General features: G+C 44.4%; 1 protein-coding gene across 1 annotated transcript in view; it reads right to left on the reverse strand.

Annotated features, from left to right (window-relative positions):
• Positions 1 to 5,956: 5,956 nt before the first annotated feature.
• The window catches only part of SDK1 (sidekick cell adhesion molecule 1), a 383,067-nt gene continuing 366,946 nt past the window's right edge, over positions 5,957 to 22,077 (reverse strand). Inside the window, exons 43-46 of the mRNA XM_030459721.1 lie at positions 21,596 to 21,733; positions 19,639 to 19,759; positions 19,314 to 19,443; positions 5,957 to 12,144 (exon numbers count right to left, since the gene is read on the reverse strand). Of these exons, the coding sequence (XP_030315581.1) occupies positions 11,872 to 12,144; positions 19,314 to 19,443; positions 19,639 to 19,759; positions 21,596 to 21,733 (662 nt within the window). The 3' untranslated portion in view covers positions 5,957 to 11,871. The remainder of the gene's footprint in view (positions 12,145 to 19,313; positions 19,444 to 19,638; positions 19,760 to 21,595; positions 21,734 to 22,077) is intronic.

Here is a 22,077-nt window from a genome sequence, read left to right on the forward strand (position 1 = left end):
CAAAGGCCAGCAGCACTTTTTACCTCTGTCCAAACGTTTATTTCACCTCATGAAATACATGCAGTGGGTGCCAAGCTGCAGGCAGGTCCAGGGTTCACTCCCACACCCACAGAGAAGAACAAAGCTGAAGTTATGCTGGGACTGAGAGCTGCCACAGGAGCCTAATTCTCCATTTTATGGAATCTCTCCCCTCTAAGACACACTCAAGTAACCATACCTTGGGAGATGTCCTTTATCCTTGCATCCAAAAGGCATTTCTCACCCTCCCAGGGTCCTGTACCAGGTGTACATCGTGAACTGCAATGAGAGGTGGGAGGAGAAACCAGGTGCCAGGGTAGCAACTGCCCTGGCCATGATTAACTGCAATTCTTCCCTTACATAAACCTTTTGATTTTCCAATAATCTCTAACAGCTGTTGTGATTTCTCAATGGGAAGCAGGTTTGTGGATCAGTATTTTCTCCTTTTCTCAGAAAGAAACCTGGAGGAAACGGAGGCAAAGCCAGACTTTAGAGGAGAACATGGATGTTAGCTACTACCTGTCCTCCCTTCCCCCTGCACTGGTGTCTGCAGTGTCCCCAGCGGGAGCCACATCCATGAAGTAAGTTTGTGTCTGCTGAACTTTTAACAATTCCTTTTTTACCTCTGGGTTGCTGTCTCCCTGGTTCCAGAGATCTGAGAAAATCATAGTTGATAAAAATTCCACCTCCCAACCAAAACTGCGACCACAGGTCAGAGCTGCAGGTGGGGCAATTCTGAGCAGCCATTATCAGTATAACTTGATACAGAATGAAGGTGTTAAAGCAAAGCTGTTATACTTACTGTTATACTTTGGACAAAGGGTGATGGTTGAGTGTGTTCTTACTGAGGCTGTATTTTAATGTATCATTGAATCTAATCTCCTGTGCCGCTTTGACACTGCCCTGCCTACTGCCACCAGCAGTGCCATTGCTTTCCCCATTAGTAAGGAAACCCAAAGACTCTGAAGAGCTCTGTGGAGCCCTGGTACTATAAAAAGACTATGAAGTCTTGTACCCTGGACAGAGGAGGAGTAACTCAGTGTGACCCCTGCTTCCTTCCATGGCAATGTCACCTGTGGTGTTTCTGGACACCAGAGCCATGGCACCTCTTATCCCCCTGGTGGTCCATCACACCATGGTGGTTCCTGGCATGTTTGCTTCTGCCACACCTCCCTGGAAACAGCCCTGGTTCAATATTAACACACTATCTTCCACTCCTTATCACAGCAGTGGCAGGGTGCTTGCCTATCATGCTTGTGTTCATGTGTTTGCTTGCCTATCATGTGTTTGTGTTCCCATCATCCCAGGACACAGCACCCTGCAGCCAGCACTCCACTCCTCAGCACTGAGAGGGGACAGGTGGCCAAGCAGATACATGGGGATTAAAAAGCTGATGGTCACCATGGTTCACACAAACAGAATGGGATTTGAGCTGTGATATCTGGTTGTAGTCACTGGGAGCTGTAAAAATAGGACAGCACATTTTACAGCAACCAGAGAAACGGTGACTGAATGGATGGGGCATAGAAGATGATATTAAACCTCATGCAGAACTTCAGAGGAGTAGGGCTGACAAACAAAAGCCCTTCTGTTTGTAAAAACTGATCTCAGAGGGACCACTAAACTAAAGAGTTTAAGTGGGGGGGAGGTGATTTTACCACTGTCTGGTTGACAGAACTGAAAGAAGCCCTGGGTAAAGGGGTCCTGCATGGACACAGACCATGAGGTAGAAGACTAACTCCGGGAGACACTTGTTCTGCTGCATATCTCAGGCTTTTTCTTTGCTGACTGTTTTGTAGACTCAAAAGGTTTTCCTTTCTTCCACATGCTGTGGGGAAAAAAAAAATCACAATGTAATGCACAACAGTCTTCTAATGGATGCAGCAAAATGTCAGCCTTGTTAAAAATCAGCCTTTTATTCACTGATTGTCCCATCTCCAGAAATACTGTTCTTAGGTTCCTCTCACCCCACAAATGGGATCACAAGCTGTTTATTTCTGGCTCTTCCTTACAAACCTTGCTCTCAAATGAGCCTCTTGAAAGGACCAGATGGGGAAGCACCAGATGTATGAGTTCCTTGAAGGGCTCCAGTAGCTGAGAAATGACCAAGGGCTGGCACCAGTTTCTGCCTTCCCTCTCACCAAGCCTGAAACCATGCAGTGCATCATGTCTGGGTATTTCTGGGACCTCTGGAGAGCAAAGCCCATGGTGCTCCTTTTATCCAGTAACACTGCTGAATTCTCCTGAAGTGCTGACAGCTGAAACCCATCTCCCTTTCATTCCTCTATAATTTCTGAGCAAGGACAGAAAATTATAGGAGACAATCAGGGTTACAGCAAAAAAGCAGTTACAGAAAGCACGGAGGGGGCAGTGCTGTGTGAGTTCCCTGTGCTTTCAGACACCAGCACCTCGTAGGATAGCCTCTCCTTTTCCTGACTCACTTTGTACCAGAAAAGAATTCTAGGACAGAATCCCAGACTGGTTTGGGTTGGAAAGGACCTTAAAGATCCTCTAGTCCAATACCCGGACACATCCCACTAGGCCAGATTGCTCCAAGCCCCATCCGGCCTGGTCTTGAACACTTCCAGGGAACTTCCCTGTCTTTTCTGACCTCCCAGCTGGTAGCTCAGCTTCACTTGATGAAGCAGCCAGTGCATTCCAGAAAGTGAAGTGGCATGGCTACATTTGCAACAACCCCAGTTGCTGCTGAGCCACTTCTACATCAAAAGGCAAGCCAGAAAAATAACCCAAAAACCCCCTATCATGACGTGGCCTTGAAGACTCCAGCTTTAAATAGGTGACATACAATAATCCCCTTACCTCCAAACCCACCCTATCTCACAAGGACACATGTTAAAAAGAGCTCAGTGAGCATAATGCCTTTTAGAACAAGGTCTCTACTGGGCCAGTCCTGGTGATGCTCAGAGCAGCAGCCCAAGGGCAGAATTTGGCCCATTGGCTTCTTTCACCTATGGTTATTTTTTCTGGGGCACATGCAGCTCATGCAGTAAGGGCAGGGATGAAGCTGTTCGGCTTATGATTTACTCAGCATTTTGTGTGCTCCCTATGAGCAGGTGCTGGATGAGAGTCACCCTAAATATGTCCAGGCAGAATCCCTCCTGAGAAACCCAGCAGGTATGGCTGGAGGTTTCTCCCTCCACCACCCTAGGAGGATTTTCTATAGGAACTAAAGCCAGCTGGCTGGATTAACCCTTACTTGCTTCATAAAATGGGCTTCAGGTATATTTTTCTCACTGCTTTAATTTCTTCTGTGGTAGGGAGAGAGCAATGGATCAATGAAAGTGGCTTCATCAGTCACCCTTGATGGGTTTTGCTGGATGGAGGATTGAAATGCTGAATCCTTCCTCTGCCAGGTCTTTCCACACTGGGGATGAAACATTTTCTGATTTCCATAATGTTATGTGAGATGTAATCCCAGAGGATACAGCCTCCCAGCAGATTAAGTCACAGCCTCATAGATCAGTCTGGAAATTTGCCCTGCTTCATCCCAAATTTTCCATATTTCAGCTTCTGTGATGGCTCCTAATTGCTCCTTCCCTGTCCCCCATCTCTGGGGTGCTTATGCTAATCAGATGCACTTGTCCATAAATCAAAAATAACCCAAAATGATGCAAAAAAGCTTATATTTACAAGTTAAGTCTTGTACTCTTGGAATTAAACTCTAATTAGGTCAGTCATTTTCCCCTGGTAGGGTATGAATGATGGTGCTGGAAAACAACACAATTTATAGACACCCAAAAATAACTCATCCTGCTGTTTTGGTAAAAAAAGATGTGTTTTCTTTGTCCTGCACTCAGTACATTTGCAATCCAGGCCACTTGGGCACACTGATGCCAGTCACACACACTGTAGCTTGGTCCCACAGGCAAAGCTGGCTTATGCCTCACTTTCCCCCTATCAAAGGAGGGATATGAATCCTGCCAGCTTGACAGGGTGCTGAGGTCACCTGTGCTTTTAAGGTATTTTATTGCTCTTGGCATGAGGCCCCAGGCTGTATTACATGGGGGTTTTTTTCCAGACTTGCCTTTCAGCTTTATCTGCACTGTCTGGTCAGTGTACAAAGTGCAAGATTTGGTCTGAACTCAGAGGATCAAGGTGAAGAACAGCGAGCCCATGGCTGCACTGCCAGGTGAGGTATGGGGACCAAATCAGAACAGACGTGCACTTACCTCCCTAGAAGTTGCCCGATGCAGGGAAATACCTTTGGGTGATATCACAGGTGTTGCTTGCTTTCTCCTCTGACACAACATTGTCACTGTTACACCCTGGTAATTCAGAGTTTTCTCATTTATCTCTATACAAGTGCAGAATCCGTGCGCAAACGACTTCACCGCATCCAGTGCTGCTGAGAAATTTCCCTGGTAAAACTTTGCAGAATGACTTCACACAGACTCATCTGATTTTATTTTTATCCCAACTCCTTCACAAGCTGTGATGAACTTACCTGACAAAGATCTCTACTGGCCTGGGAACCCAGTGGCCGCATTGCCGTGGCTTAGAGGGACGTGCCCTGCATTTCCAAGGAGATAAAACCGCAAAGGAAAAGGACTCTTGCTCTTGGGGCACAGAGGGAATGAATGAAAACCCAACAAAAACATGTGTTAAGATAAAGTTCCTTTTCATTTTGTGGGATATGCAGGTTTGAACTGAAAATAGAAGAGGGGAAAAAAACCAACCCACCACCACCAAGAGGCAGGCTTAAAAAAATAATGAAAAAAAAGGAGCAAGGATAAAAAGAAATAACCCTGGAGCAGAAACACAGAGGGAAGAAGAGGAAACAAATGAGACAAATAGCAGGAAAAAGGTCAGTAATGAAAGCTCAAATTACTCGATTCAGTCAAGCCATTGCTTGTGCTGTTCAGGGTGGGGTGGGGAGCCAATCTGTTTTCTCTGGTATTGCTTAGGCTAAAAATGCTGTGGCAGATTTCTCATCCACTCCTGTGTTTATGTCCGTGCTCAACTCTTAACCACAAAAACATGTGCGGAGGAAAAGCATCCTGAGAGGAGTAAGGGCTGAAAAGTGGGAGGATGATACACTTCAGAGGCAAAATGACCTCAAAAAAACACTTCTGCATCTGATGGCAATTTTGCAGAATAATGTCTCATTCACGGAATGCTATGGTGTGAGGATTTTCATCTTCAAAACGGGTACATCGATACCTCTGGGTTATTACAAGCTACCAGCTGCACAGGGCTGCCTGTTTTTATACAACACTGCATTATTTATAACATCCCTTTCAGGAGTAGGGAAATACAAGTTAGCAGTTTGACGTTTTTTTTCCCCCTTCCCTCTCCCACTTGGAAAACAGTGATTTCTCGCCCTCATTTCTCCCATCAAAGCTGTAGCTGACCTGACTCTCTTTAGTTTACTTCTCTAGGCCAGATGCTCAGCTAGTGAAAAACACCAACAACCACCCTGGAATACCAGAGCTGCCCCAGTTTCCACCTTTGGGATCTCTCCCAGCCTCCCCAACATCAGCACGTTTGTGGGAACCAACTGATAGCTGCTACAAAGGTGCAGGGGAGGACAAAAATTATTTGCAGGGGGATGAAAGCATCCAGAATGGTGTCCCCATGGGTTTCCATTTCTGAATGGGTTTCATATCTCTCCTATATTAAGGATCTGGAGGAAGGTTGTCACTGCAAAGTAACAAAATATTTAAGGCGGATCAAATTTTGGGTGGAAACTATTTGAGAATGTTATTTTAGCTGAAAAGCAGCAGAGGATTACAGGATTTTACAGTCCAGAACCAACAGCACAGAATTTCAGCCCGTGTTACATTTTCACCATCCTGAGCTATTAACTTGTGAACATGCTGGCAAGGAACCCACAAACCCAAAAAATAACAGAAGAGGCTGGAAAATACATCCCCTCCCCCAAAATAAATGTACCAAGGACACACATATTTCAAAAAGGGTTCTTTTAATTAGAAGCAAGTTTGCAAAAGAAGAAGTAACTTTCTCATATAAAATAGTGGATTGGTGAAGGTGAGGCTAACAAGAGGTGTGGAACAAAAATTCCAGGGCAAATCCCCAAGGAGACACTGAAGTAAAAGCAATGATCTGATAATTGTAGCACACCAAAGGGTAACTCAAACACAGCTGTGCAAGGCCCTACCCCTAAACTGACAGCAGATACCAAACCAGAGGATGGACTCCATCCCAAGAGTGGCAAAGTGACCAGCTACAAACTCACCATTTTACTCTGGTCTTGCTCCTTTCTGCTACCTGAGAGCTCCCACTGCACCGTGACAGATCCCAGCAGCACCCAGGAGCTTAATGGCATTGAGAGGGGAGCACTGGTGGCACATCCCAGGTGCCCCACCTGCAGAATATCACCATGTCACGTTAACAGAAAGATTCCATTCCCAGATCTGGAGAATCATACATAAATGGGAAAACACTTGGATAGAAAGCTCTGTAAGCCCATTCCAATCTCTATATCCAGCAATTCAAGCCCCAAGAAAGTGCACAGTGATCAAAGAACATCAAAATAATGAATTTCCTGCCAAATCTTGTGGCTCCAAGGCCATTTAAAGTGGGCAGGTGGCAGCTTTGAGAAGATAAAATAATTCTGAGTCAGAACCTGAATCTCAACTCAAGTCTCAGTGGTATTTCACTCCTTGTTCAGACATCTCTCACCTGTCCCAGATGTCACGTGTGTGCTCGTAGGTTCTCTGCCACCGAGGTGGCAACTTCACACCTTCACAAAATGCAAGCCAACTTCATTTGTTTGGGAGGAGCTGGGGTTGGAGATGTGAGGGAGAAGAGTCAGAGTACAGAAATACAAAGAATTGAAGGGCCTTGTCAGGTGAAGGCATTTTAGGCCAATGCTCAGCCCAGCGTGGTCAGTCTTGGCGTGAACGTGCTCCTAATTCAAGGGTGGCTTTCCATAAGGAGGTTTCAGTGGATACTGTACAACCACACCATCATGTGTGTGGTTTTGTATAAACACCACAGCAATATCCCTCTCCCCACAGGACCTCTAGTGATGCCATGATAACATATGGTCTCCACACATGCTGGCAAAAAGGTAAAAAAACACCCTAAGGGTTGTGATGGAGCTAGTGGGAGCTACAGGTCAAATCCAGCTGTTCACAGTACAACTTGCACACCTGGCAACTCCTCTGTGATGGATTTTCCTCATCAGATATAACCCCTCATTCCATGTGCCCTTCTGGCTGCTATTGATAAAGGAGATTACAGATAGAGATTTTGAGATCAAATTCCTACACATCACAGGTTCTAGGACTTCAGTGTTTCTAATGGCCCTGCCAGTGGTTGTCTTTCTAGATTTTTTTTTGTGTGTGTTTTTATTTAGGTGTTTTGGGGTTTTTTTAAGTTTCTTGATAAATTCCTTTTTGAAAAGGATTTTTCTGGAAGAAGTCACCCTGCTTATCTGAAAACAGTAAGAGGGAGAAGACACCAGTGTTCTGTATGTATAAGCAGCTCATCTCTCCCCCCTTTTTGGAGAGCAGCTTGGGTACTCTTTGAATGACCCAATGGATTTCTTGAGGGAAGAAATGACAAGGATAATAAATGCGTCCCCATGTCAAGACAGGCTCGGATGTTTATTCTAAACAATTGCTACAGCAGCTTCTGGCAGAGACCTGGGTATAAGCAGGAAAAATGAGATCTTGGCCCATCTGCAAAGCATCATTGGCTTTAACACACAAAATGAAAAAAAAAAAATCCTTTTGGGTAATGGATTAGTTCCTTTTTCTGTATTTTTTTTTTCCTTCTTTCCAGTAATACCAACTGCTTCCAAAAGTGTGATTCCTTTAGTAAATGCTGATGACACCCTGGGCTCTCTGGGCTCTTTTTTGTCTCTGTCCTCCCTACCGAAGGGGTTTCCCATGGATGATTCCCCGATGGAGAAAAAGAGAGTGCCATTCACCAAGGTAAAACAGTGCCCTCTCCTGTCCCTTCTCACCCCAGCAGTACTGCTGGGCTGGCAGTATCTGAGCATTAAAAGATGGGAAAAATGATTCCACCCAAGGGCATCCCCTGTGATGAGGGACTCTCCATATCTGATACATTTTTGGGGGGGAAAAAAGGCTCCACTTTGAGTGAGCTGGAATGGCATCACTCCTTCAGTTATGTGAAGGTGCTTTGTGATAGGGACAACCTGAGGCTTGGTGCTGTTTGGAGTGCTGGGAGCACTGCTGATGGTGATGGCTGCTGTCATCTCAGCCCTGGGAGAAGGGTGAAGGGTTGGGCACCTTCTTCTTGCAGGAAATTGGTTGTTTCCATGGGTATTGCATGAAAAACGAGCTCCTATTAAACTCTTCCCTGAAACGTCTCCCTTGGTCATTTCATGGCACTGTTTTTATTATTTAGTAACAGCCACCAAGAGACCTGAGAAACATGGAAAATAAATAAATACAAATAAAATATCCTAAAGAAGGCATTTTAAATACAAGCCTTCATTTTTCAAGACTGTTCCAAACAAGAAGATAGAGACAGAAATGCATCTGATGGGTGAAGTTACTGTAACATGACAACTACTGTTTAGAAATCGTATTTCAAAGCTGTGATTCCCAAAGATTACAGTTATGAAAGAGAGATTTCTTGCCAGCTGATGGTTTCCTTCCAGACAGAACAATTTACCTGACATCTAAGGTAAATAAGAACCTACCCAGGAGTCATATTTTACAAGTACAGCATGCTAACAAGAAGGCACAGGCATCATGCATGTAGCTTTACAGGATCCTGAGCAGCAGAAGCCATAATCCTATGCCCAGCTGAGGGGGGAGCAGGGCAGTGCCCTTCCATCCTCTGCAGTTATTTAAGTAAAATAAACCCAGATGTAACAGAAACCAACAAAACCAAACTGACAGTGACAACAGTGGGCACTGGAATGGAGGAGAAATACCATTGTTTGGATCAACAGGTCCTAAGGGAATCACACCTAACCTTTTATTTTGGCAGCAGTCAGAAGAAAAGGGCCACACAGCCAACCCAGCAGGCCCCAAGGAGGCTCAGGCTTTTTTGTCGCAGATGGCTCTGAGAAAAAAGGAATAATCACTTCTCTCTTTGTGTAGATTGTGCTATGCCCTGTGTTGTCATTCAGTAGAGCAGTGGCCACAGAGTCCATTTCCTTTATCCTCCATGGTTTCCTTGCTTTTTTAGCTCAGTGTGGTATCAGATCAGCCCCAGGGAGTAACTGCACCTTACACCAGTTCAGATCTGGCAATATTCAGGAGATGTGGAACTACTTGGATTGCACTTTCCTTTGGAGCAAGATGTGTTTGATCTACTTTCTACTAGTTTACATCTCTAAGTCCTTAGTGGTCCTTGAAAGGCTCCTCCTGTAGCACTACCTTACACACCTGTTGGATAAGCACCATTAAAATTCCAACAGCATTGCATTGCTATGTTTCGTGTATATAAAACAAGGTGTTTAAAATATGTAATCTGATGCAGGAAATAAAGGAGAAAGAAAACAAATCAGAAAGTCACATAGATAATTTTGGCTAAGAAACAGAAAACTCAGACTGCAAACAATTTTTTGTCAGTTCAGTAATTAAAGCAAAGTCAATATGGCTTAAGAGAACAGTCAAAGTGCACAGAAGGCAGTGGGGTTTTTGTTTGCTTTGCATTCCTCTTCACAATAAGCTCCATGTCATCCTCTTTGGAGCTCCTTCTTCATCCCACACACATCCTACCCAGGTGCAGAGAGGGGGATGGCTCACAGGGTTTTGGCTCAAGCCCTTGTCTTTGCACATCTCTTGCCATCTAATGAGTTGTGGATCATTATCCCAAACTCAAAAGCCCTTAAACACACCCACTGGAGTTTTTGGTTTTGAACTTTTTTCTTTCTGGAGCCTTTGGAGAAGAACAGCAATCCAGTGCCAAAGCTATCCAGAATCTGTGAGCACCAAGAGCAGCAATGCTCAGAGACAGTGCCCTGGAGTAAAAGAAGTTCTGAGATCACCTGCCCTGTCCAAGAAGAAAGGTGACAGCAGGGATGAGCCTGCTCTTGAACCTCACCTGTTCAGGTGAGGTACCACCAGGCTACTTCTAACCAGCCCTCCCTGGGCAGGGACAGCCACTGTAACCAACACCAGGTTCCTTTCAGCAACAAGCCTTGAAGACACCCACACCCAGGGAGGACAGGGACAGTTTGCAATAGTAACAATCCACATGTGACCTGATGTGAGGTTGGCAAACTGCAGGATACCAATTTTTCTGGTTGACCTAAACCCACCTGGGAGGAAATGCCAGATGCTTGGAGTGACAGAGACTTGCCTACTTCTGAATTCAGTGACTCTGGCAGTGACAAGCCTGGTGATCCAGGACTGCTGATAGGTCCAAGGGCTTGGATTCTTTAAGCCCCTGACAACCTCTCTTTTGAGTAAACAACTTGCTGCTAAACGTGACAGACTCAGGAAAAGGACAGAAAAGAAGAAAACAAAAAGGGAGCTATACAAAGGGATGGAAAATGAGCTAAAAATCTCCCCTCCCCTCTTCTTTCCAAAGGCTGTAGCTTCGAGTGCACAAGGCAGACTGTAAACGTGCACAAGGTAATTCATGACCCTAATGCTTGAAAAACCTCATTAGCTTTATTTGGAGACACTTTGTTGCTTCTCCCAGATATGAAGCTGAAGAATCAATAAAAGGCACCTGTGGACACCAGAACTCACCCAGTCTGCATGATGTGTCTTTGTCCTAAAAAAAAAAAAAATCAGACAAATGCAACCACCATGTACTTTTTTACAGACCAGTAAGCAGCACTGCAGAGTCTGTGTGAGAAAGGATGCTCAACTATTGACAGGGCAGGATAACTTTGATGCTCAAAACTCTCATCAATTAGTGGATTCTCTAGCTTGTCACTGCAAACTTAATTGAAAGATTCCTCTGGCTTGCTGGGCTGTGTCCTTTGACTTTAAAAATAATGACCCATTCAGATGTCACAGGCAGTTCACAAGGGAGGATTAGAACCACACCAGAAATAAACTGACCTTGCATCTGAATTCTTCCCACTTGCTTCACCCACCGCTGCCTACAGTGCTCTTTTGAGCCATCTCCTCTTCTAGAGGTCCTGGAATTGGAATATTTAAAGAATGCAGCAGGTCCCATTTGAACAAAGGAGAAAAGCAGGTCAGTAATTCCATATAAACATAGCAGTAGTGAGTCTGGAGCAGACACAGTGACACATTGAGCTTAAGTTGATCAGCCAGTGCTCCTAATGTGGGGAGCAACAATGAGGAGAGGAGAGAGGAGGTGTCTGCTTTTCACAGAAAAAATTGTGCCTTTTCTATATTTTCCTACTTGACCTTGATGACAGGGGAAAAATGAAATAAATAATAACATTAATAAAAGAAAAAGAATAGAGAAGAAGGAAGAAAAAGGAGCCTGGGAGGCGTTGTTTTCTCTTCAAATCACATCACAAAGTCACTCATTGCATCTAGGGAATTCACCTCCTTGTTTGGGAATGGGGAGACAGGAGGAGGGGAGAGAAAGAAAGAGGGAAGAGAAGGGCATGGGATCTGCTTCCTGAAGCAGTGTTACAAAAAGCAGTTAAAAAACCCCTACTATTCACAAGTGGTTAAAATCATCACTTTTCAGAATTCCATTTTTTTCTTCTTTTAAACAAAGGTTCAGCTCCATGTTTTTTTTTCGAGTTGATTGTCTTGAGAAAATAACAAACAACAAACCCAACAAACCAAAACAACAACCCCATCCTCGTTTGTGTTCCCATCTGTTTCTACCCTGATAGAGAAGTTCCCCACAGTTCACACGCACACACGCACGCAGTCACCGTGACAGCTCCCTCCAAGTGCCACCAGAAGTGCCACCAGCAGTGCCACCAGATCCTCCAGCCCCGTCTCAAACGAAGGAGGAAAAACCTGTCACTGGAGTCCGGGAGCCGGGTGCGGGCTGTCCCGTTGGGGTGTACACCCCTCCTGAGCTCTGTGTCGTGATGACAGTCTGGAAATAGGGTTCTGTCTCACTGGCAGCACACTCCTCGTATCTGTAGGGTGCTGGGTGCTTCACCCCTTTCTGCTGCCGCTTCCAGGAGTTGTAGTACGTGGGGTCACTCATGTAATGGTTGACAAAGGAGTGTTTGGGCAACTCGTCTTCATAATCTGAGTCAGTGGCCTGGAGAAAATAACCAACAAAACCAAAATCAACCATTAGTGTTTCATCCAAAAGAAATTAAAGAGAAGTTTAAAATTACCAGACAAAGGTCATAATTTTAAGGTAGGATGGTTTGTACTCTGTAGGAAAACTCTGGTTTAGCCAGGCTTTGCTACTACAGGGAAAGTTCCCTGATGAGTTTACTGTGTCCAGTTCTGGGCCCTTCAGTTCAGGAAGGATTTCGAGGTCCTGGAGTGGGTCCAAAGGAGGGCAACCAGGCTGGTGAAGGGACTTGAGCACAGACCCTATGAAGAGAGGCTGAGGGAGCTGGGGGTGTTCAGCCTGGAAAAGAGGAGGCTCAGGGGAGACCTCATCACTCTCTACAACTCCCTGAAAGGAGGTTGGAGCCAGGGGGGGTTGGGCTCTTTTCCCAGACAACTCTCAACAAGACAAGAGGGCAGGGTCTCAAGTTGTGCCAGGGAAGGTTTAGGTTGGAGATGAGAAAGAATTTCTTTCTGGAGAGGGTGATCAGCCATTGGAATGGGCTGCCCAGGGAAGTAGTGGATTCTCCGTGTCTGGAGATATTTCAAAAGAGCCTGGATGTGGCACTGAGTGCCATGGGCTGGGAACTGCAGCGGGAGTGGATCAAGGGTTGAACTTGATGATCTCTGAGGTCCCTTCCAAGCCAGCCAATTCTATGATTCTATGATATGAATGCTGGCAATAAGAGATGCAATCCCTCCTAATTCCCTGCAGAGCTCTGTGGTGGGAGCTGGGAGGTTCTATTCTGACAGGAAATATAGGGAAGTATAGAGACACCCTAGGGAAACCAACAGCTCTCCATCACATCATCAAGAAGACTGCAATTACAATTGAGAATATCTGTTCTTCTGATGCAAGGACAGAAGGAATGTCTTCCCTGCAAAGCCATTGGACTGAGCCAGATGTGCTGCTGGTTGTGGTCAGACCAGACCACCTGTACCCTGCACACTGCTCTGAATTTGGCTTGCAAGCCCCATTAAGTATTGAAATTGAGTTAGATCACTGAAAGGGAATTAAGCAAAATGGCTTTTTTTTTTTTTTTCCTTCAGGCAAACGACTCTATCTCCATGTTCCATCAGAATATTGGTGGGACAAGGTGAAAAAACAGCAGCAACACAAGAAAGGGAATGTAAAATTGGGAAAAGAACAACTGCCAGGTGGAGGAGTTGCTTTCTTGGAGCTGCTCAGGCACAGCCCTGTGTTCAGAGTGGATCTTTCCCCTTGAAACATTTATGCTTGGTGTCCAAGTAGCTTCAAAGCTGATATTAATGTCAAGCAGGAGCTCTATGGAGATGTAACCAGATCAGCTTTGTGCCTCTGCCCTTCCTCTGAAGCACTGCTGCTGCAATGCAGCTGGAGGAACCACAGGGGGCTCATACATCCCCTCTGGGGACAGGGACCATGGCAAAGCCTTGGCCATGATATCCAAGCACACGTTTTTCTTCTCTTCCCACTGATAACAGCCACATCCCACAGAGCACACAAACACTTACCCAGTCATTTCCAGATCTCATGCCTCCTCTCAGAATCTTTTCAGAATCTCTCAGAAGCTTTTATTTCCCTTCCCTCCCCCCCCCAATAGTCTGCATAGCCAATTCTAAAGGCAATTAAATATCAAAGTAATAGCTGCCTAAGGTATGAGAGAGAGATGGGAAAGTGCAGCATCTTTTAGTTGATGCAATTAGTTTCAAAAGGTTGGTATCCTTCTGATCTATGACACCACACAGCAAACAAACATCCTTCTTGATCCTGACTGCCACACCACCAGTCTCTCCTCCTCTAAAGCTCCTTTTTAATGGTCTCTGAAGAACAATCCTCAACTGCCTTGCAAACCAGTGTTTGAAAAGGGCACCACATCCATCATCCCACTTCTTTGCTTAGGTGGCTGTTTTGATACCATTTTATGCCCGTTTTCCAGCACAGATGGTGATGAGCAGGGCTGAGAATTTTTTCCTAGAGGTTCCGAAAAGTTTGGGCAAAGCAGCTCTGTTCCAGCTTTGCAAAATTTCCCTTCTGCTGTTAACAAATCTTTGGCTTTTTTTTTCGGAATTATATACTGCTTGATTATTTTAAGAATGCAAAGCTTCAGCTGCCTTGGCACGTAATTAATATTACAACAAAAGCCTACCAACGTTTAATAATTATCCCAGAAGGAATTCAGTAAGTCTGTCTCCTAGAAAAACGCTCCTTTGGACCAGCTGCCAGCCTCAGGAAGCCAACACCTGACTCCCTCCAAAGACCTTCCTGAACAGCTGGGTTTTGCAGCATGCCTGGAATATCCTCAGCTTTGGACTACTTTGGGGTGCAGAGAGCAGCTCCAGAATCTTGGCACCACTGGAGGCAACATCCTGCCAGCACTGCCCTGTCTATTTTTGTAAAGGACTCCAACAAAGGTACCTCTGCTGGCTGCAGATGTGGCAGCAAGGCAGGGCATGGCAGCAAGAGGTCAGGCAGGCTGGTCCTCAGCTGCAGAGGCAACCAAATTTATCTGCAGACCAAAAGATCCCTAAATTCTGGTTTTCTTACAAAGAAAGAAGTTGCACTATGCACATGCCTCTACCTACAAACATTTTGCTGCAGCTCTGTAGTTTCACGTTAAGGTGAAAAGAGCCTGAAAAGCTGAGGGATGGTGAAGAAGAAAATCCAGAAGAAAAGTCTCTGCATCCTGATCAGGGGCAGGTGGTTATGGCTCACTCACCAGGAGCAGCACCTGAAGGTGAACTATGGATGTTTTCCCTCCAACAAAGGCTACAACTGCTCTTGTTGTGTCTTCTGACCCCTTCTCCATCCCACCACCACTCTTACTGACTAGGACCTGCTCGGCCATCCCCCCAGGAAACAATTACAGATCACATCAGCTGGGCTGAGGTGTTTTAAACATAAGGGTGAAAAATAAAATCCCTTCCAGTGGTTCCTTACAGACATACAGAAATATAAGAACAACTAAAAGTCTGGAAGCTCTAAGAAGAAATGCTGAGAAGACGCTGATTCCAGAAGATTGACAGATGACTTGATGGGTATAATAGTACTGATGCAGCCACTTGATTTCTGTCCACCACTAAGAGAAAAATACTCACCAACAAAACTAATATCATTTTTGTACCTAAGCCAAGTTCTTCTGAGATTGCCAGAAGTCAAGATAATATAGAGGAGAAATAGTGGGAACACTATTAGATGGGCTGCTGGCATTTGAAAGACAGTGTCACTTGAACTTGCCATGAACAGAAAGAGGGAATTTAACACAATACCACCTGCTGATTATCTGTCCACTAATTACTCCGTTATACCAACCGAAGTAGGACACTAATTTGGTGTAAATAAGGCCAGTGCCTTTCAGAAGAAAATTCCATGAAACGTAGATATCTGCACCAGCTTCAGCCTTTCACCATCATTAGCACTGCTGCTGGAAAGGATAACCAATTTGTTAGTTTAAAAACAACATGTTTTTTTTGTATTTCCTTCAGAACAGGCAGGAGCTGCCTCTGATGTTCATGTTTCCAAAGTATCTTCTAAGGTCTGCTCAGAACAAGGCACCAGTTCTCACCAGCAAGGAATTCTCTATATTGCCATCCCACATCCCTCTATGCCCTGATAAAAATCAAGGAGTTACAAGACAAATCTGTTTTGCATGACAATACAGCCAGCTTATACTAGAGGATTACTTTTTAGTGGTTTAAAAACTATTGACTAAATAGAAATGCTGCAGGGCTTGTTGCTTTGTTTTTGGTTTTCTCCTTTCCATGCTGCTGTGGCTTTGTTACCTTGGAAACCTCCAAAGGCTGAAGTGTGATTGGGTGAGCAGTGACATTACAGTCAACCATAGGTGCATGGATGCCTGTGAAACAACAAGTACTGGAAAGGAGAGGCTATTTAAGTGTTTTATTGATAGCACAAAATGCACAAGTGCTGTTCATAAGCAAGTCCGTGACCAGACTTGGCCATCTTCCTCAGTGGGAAATCTGAATATGGTAAATAGCTCCAATTACTTTTTTTTTTTTTTTAAGTGATTGCATAGGAAACAAACTTCTGAGATTATTTCTAAAAATGTAGATGGCAGTAGTTTCTTTTTGTTGACATGAAAAGAATATGCTATCAAAAGAGAGAAATTTATCTAGTATGCAAAAAGGTTTCTCTGGACACAGGACCCCTTCCTTATTTAATGTGTTACCTGCAGATGGGTTCCACATGGTGCCCAACTTGTCCAAATCACAGGAGAGCTTTATTGGAAACAAGTGAAACCATATTCCCTATTAAGTGTTAATTGGAAGCTTATAATATCTTCCTACAGAGCTGAGAAAGCAAAAAAATCACTCAGACTGCAGAGAGCAGCTGGGAAGGCCAGAGCATCACCAGCAGTCAGCACTGACTGATAACTTGCACAATCTGTGAGAAGACTGCCTCCCAAAACCAGTTTTTAGGAGACTGCAAGGACGTATGAGAACAAACAAACGGACCACATCCTCCCCTCCTGTAAAACTGCTCTTCCATGTCTTGATGACATGGCAGATATATCATCACATTTCTGTAATGGTGAAGACCAAATTTCTTCAGATTATCTGCCCAGAACCTTGTCCACTTGACTCATTATCTAAAAGCCTATTATTATTAATCATTTAGTAATCACACTCTTAGCACTCTCTTGCTCCATACCTGCCAATTAAACTACTTTAACCTCATTAACAGTACTGGTGCTTGGCTTTCATGACATGGAGTAAGTTAAACACTTGATTTATGAATATTAAGAGTACTGCTTGGTCTGCATCATTTTCTCTTTGTTTCTCCCTTCCTCTCCTCATCAGGAGGAAGCCTGGAGGAAGGCTCCCAGGCAGCTGTGTTGTAAGTGCAGTCAGTCAGCCTGAAAGTTCTTCGCAGACTTCTTCATGTTCACTAAACCTCATGAGACTTAAAGCCAGTGAGCTTCCTTATTTTCCATATAAAATCTTGACACCTCAGGCAACAGGAGTAAAACTAAGCAGCAACAAGATGACAGGCAGGTGGGAAGCAAAAGCACATTTTTTTGGCCTTGCCTGCTCTTACATGCATCATATTGGAAGCAATTTGAGATCCATGCAAAGATGCATTGGAGGAAAATAGCATCAGGACCCCCTTTGCTGCAGAGGAGCAAACCTATGTAGAGCTCCTACATAAAAATATATCTTTGAATCTTTGTATAATGGGAAGTATTTCAACCTGCTAAGAGAGATGGAAATTTTGAAATTCTCAGGAAACAGAGCTTGTCTGTTAAGATCTCCTTTGAGAACAGAAATAAACAGAACAGAAAAGACAAACAGAAAAAGCTAATAGGTACAGGAGTACATGAAAAGAAAGTGGTCAAAGAACTATACCTACCTCTGCCCCAGCCCACCCTCACCTCCTGTCTGTACCAGTCAGTGTAAACAGCATTTCCAGGCTGATCAAAAGGCAGCATCTCCTATTGCTACCTCTACTGGGAGCATATTAACATTTCATGCCTAAAAGCACTCCCCACCAAAAAAAAAACAAACCCCACCAAGCATCAAAGACATTATACAGAAGGGCTGCATATCTAAGCCTCAAGGAAAAAAACAGGAGGCATATTTTGCTCACGTACTCACATGCACACACAGATTCACAAAAACACTAGAATCTCAATTGAGACCTTCAGGCTTGACTGCAATGCACAGTAAATAAATAACATTAATAGCAGCCCGAGAAAAAAATAACCAAAAACACAACAAAAATCACTTTCTTCTCTGCTGTACAAACAGTGCATATGGAAGGCAGTAATGACACCCTGGAAGTAGACTTTTGAGCATTACCAGGGAATAGCACACGGGGCACCGAAATTAATGTCAAAAGGTGCCAGTGCTAAATTCATGATCATGCTCAGCAAACTGTTTTAATGACAGGTTTAATGCCGGGCTGTTACAGTGACATGACCAAAGCACCATGGGTTTAATCTGAAGGGGAATGCTGGTGCCTTGCATAGACAGCAGCTTGAGCAATGCCAAGGAAAGCTGCCTGCATGATGGGTCAGCCACAGGGCAGCACAAAGCAGCAGGCTGTCCCTGGTAATTAGCAGGAGGTGAGAGCCAGGTAGCTGGGAAAAGCAGCTGTAGCTGCAGGTGCAGAAAAACTACAGATGACAACTGTCATCTTCTCTCCCTCCTTTCTGCTCTTGATTTAGTCTTGCTAGAAGGGTCAGGTTTGGAGAGGCTTGGCCCACTGCTCGCTTCTTGCGCTGTCAGCTCAGATTCATCAGGGGCTCAGCTGACAACAGAGGATTTTAGAGACAGATTTACCTTTCTGGAGATCCCTTGAAGTCTGTCTATTCACCCCTGGCAGCTCTTGGGCTTTAAAGACAGCAATTGCTTTCTTTCTTCTTAAAGGGGATGTAATACACAAGGTGGAGCACTGCCAGATGGATAATGCCAGCAGACACCCACCCTCCTTGGAGAACAGAGTCTAAAGGCAACCTGAGCAGAAGGCTCCTCTTCAGTTAGACCAAGGCTGTGGGCTGGGGTGTTCAGAAACCTGAATTCTGGGCTCTCACAGCCATGGGTATGTGCTCCCTGCCAGGGAACTCACATCCCACTTACTCCCTCTGTAACAGAGGCAGCAGTTATCATCACACACCACCACTCTTTCAAATCTTGGGTCTTTTCTGCACCTGTCTAGAAAAGGCACAGTGAAAATTTCAGCCTATACTTGAGTCAGTGCAACAAAAGTGTTCAGCTTTCAGCCTCATCTAAATAACTTGCCACCTAGTTATTTTGCAGCATACATGGATTTTCTCAAAAGTGCTCCAAGTTTGCAGCTCACAGGCAGAAGGAGACATGCAGCCCCTTTCCAATCGGTCAGCACACACTGGCTGACTGATTGCACTTGACTTTCCATGGAACACTAAAAACCTGTGAACATTTACCAAAGCAAGGTCTGGGATCTGTTGTGGCTGGGTCTTGCCTGTCATTTTTGCTTTTGACATTTCAATTTTAAGATGTGATGTGAACAGACTAGTGAACTGGACCTTTTAAAGTCCTCAAGACAGACAAAAAATGATAAAACAGGATAATGCAGGTGTGGAATGAGGGCTTCAAAGCCTTGCCAGGAATCAGTGGGGAAATTAGTGTGACTGGGCAAGGTTTGGCAAGAGAAAAGCAAACCCTTACCTCTGACTCTGATACTTCTAAGGGCTTCTCATTCAGGCCCAAGCCCTCAGTCAGCACAGCTCCATTGTACTTGTTGCAGATATCTTCATCAGAGTAGTGCAGCCCCCCCGGGCTTGGGCGAGGAGGAGACCTAGGAAACATAAGAGGTGAGTGTAGGGCATGTTGTCATTTCTCTGAAATGACATAATTAAATCATGCTTAGAAGCCAGAATCACCACCTGGAACAGTGATTGGGTATTAAAGTCCTCCATGGATCCTCCAGGCAGCAGTTTTTTCCCTTTGCCTATTGAATAGCTCCAAGTTCATGGGTTTCCCAGCTTCTTACCTGGTTCCATTCTTCTTTGAGAAGGTGCTCTTGATGTTCAGGTGTCTGCTGTTGAGCTCCAGAGCAGTGAAGCCTCCGTTATCCAGGGTGACTGACTCCTCCACGTTGGAGATGGTTTTACCTGGAGCCAGGAAATGAAAAATTCAGCTGAAAGAAAGGCACTTTCCCTCCCAAATACAACTGTAAGAGCTAACTTTTCCTTCTTTGTCTTTTATGACATTGCTAATAATGTGAAAATCTCTTTGCCTTTCTTACTGGCAAATGACAACAATCAAAGTGAAAGCAAGAGGCTTCTCAGGAGTGTGAATGGGCAGAAGGAGCCCAAAGAAGGGAAAGAAAGAGTCACGGATGGATGCATTTCATTCAGAAGTATCTAAAACACTGTGGATGAACTGTGCTCCAAAACTGCTTATTCTTGTCTTTTGGCTATAAATAGAAACCAGATGACTAAGTCAGGTGGCCACTGAAGATGTCCTAAATCAAATGTGAATCCCATTAATGCTGAATGAGCAAAGCAAGAGAAATTAAAACTACGGAAGGCAGAAAAAGAGGAAAGGGGTGGAAAAAAAAGTCAGGAAAGCAAGCAAGAGAACTGATAATAAATGGGAAAAAGATGTCAGAGCTGTAATGAGGGTAATGTACAGATTTGAGAAATCACTGGACAATATAAGGCAGTGAAAAGGACAGGAGACTGGCAAAAGAGGGAAAATACAGTAATATATAATATTTCTTGAGATCAAATACAGCAAGAGTTCATTCTCTCCCGTGCTTGTTCTTTGTAATGCCAAAGGTGTGAGCCCAACTGGTGGCCCAGGGAGAAGGACCAGTTGCATATTGCTCCTTTGCAGCCCACAGGCTTCAATTTCAGTGCTACATTAAGACTCAGGGTGAACAATGATATCTGGCAGTCCAGATCATACCCATCTTTTCATGTCTGTCCCCCAAACACAGCACAAAATTAAGATGAGGGATTTCCTATGAGCTATGCATACAAATCTGTAATAGTATTAACTTGGTAAAATGTCTCTGTATTCATACACCTTGTATCTCACAGGACTGAAATCTGATTTTCTAAAACTTGTTAGGAGTGAATTATAAAGAAAGAAAAGATCTTCACTTTGGGACTGAATTACTAAATACTGCCTGGAAGACTCCTTCATTACATTACACTTAGAATGGGTAGCACAAAACCCCAGCCACTGGATCCTACTCATTAATGTGCCTTTTTTTGTAAGGCACGTGGCAAAGAGAAGAAAAAGCTTAAGAATGAAGCATTTTGAAAGAGGAATATTTCAGCATTTCTAGTTATAGAGCAGGCAGCTCCTGTTTCCTTTCAGAAAGTAGGCTGGTAAAAATCATAACTAAAGGAAAATTCAGAGCTTGATGCTCATTATGCATTGAAGTCTAACAGATCCAGGTGACCAAGCCACCTCTTAGCTGCTTGGCCCCCAGCCCAGTTACTGCAGCTTGGCTTAGGGAATGAATGTGAGATGCAGGGCACTCTATTTAATATAAAGGAGTTGTGATATAGTCCTCATGCATACGTATATTTGCATTGGATACAGCCATGGAAAACTAGAATCTTTTGCCTTCTCCCCATCTATCAGGGAAAAATGACAAATCTAAAGAAAGTCTCAGCTCATGCAGTTTTTGTGGCTTTCTGCCAAGCATTTGACCCAGAGTGTCTGGCTTTTGCTGCAGTCCCCAGGACTTCCAGATGCTGTCCTGTCCAAGCCCATGGCTGGTGAGCATCCAACACCTGGTAACACTGGACACTCTGCCCAGCATGGCCATGGGCAAAACCATTTCTACCAAACCAGACAGCAGAAATATCTGAGTCTTCTGCCAAACAAAATACCTATAAAGAGAGTCCATGATGATAAAATCAGGGATTCAAAGGAAAGGCATTTCTAATTCCCAAAAAGAGTGTGTACATAGCACAGAGCTTATGTCTTACCTGTGCTGCAGTTCTTGTACTTCTTGCTCTGGCCATGCAGGACCAATGCAAACACCACCAGGAGGATGAGGATCAGACTTGAGAGAGCCATCACCAGCAGAAACCACCACTCCTCATAGAAAGGGGCTTCTGTTTGTGCTGAAAGAGCAAAAAAATCCTGATAAAAATTCCTCTTTATGCTCCTTCAGCATTTCTCCACAGTGAATGATGCCTCTATAATAGTGTCCAGGAGAGAGATGTTCAAAAGCCCCAGACTTTCAAGGGGCTTGCTGACACTTCTGAGGTGACTAAGAGAACAGAAGCATATCACAGCTCCAGTATCTCCTCAAGAACCTTCCTCACATCCAGAAGATCACTCCAGAATCTCTTGGTTAAGAAGAAGTTATCCCCAAGTGAAGAGAGGGAGATTTCTTCCCACAGCTCCTCACATCTACATTTCTTGTCTGCTGTGGTATGCTTATTATTACTCCCTGGGTCAAAGG

Source organism: Calypte anna, chromosome 14 (assembly GCF_003957555.1).
Source record: "Calypte anna isolate BGI_N300 chromosome 14, bCalAnn1_v1.p, whole genome shotgun sequence".
Taxonomy (NCBI): Eukaryota; Metazoa; Chordata; class Aves; order Apodiformes; family Trochilidae; genus Calypte; species Calypte anna.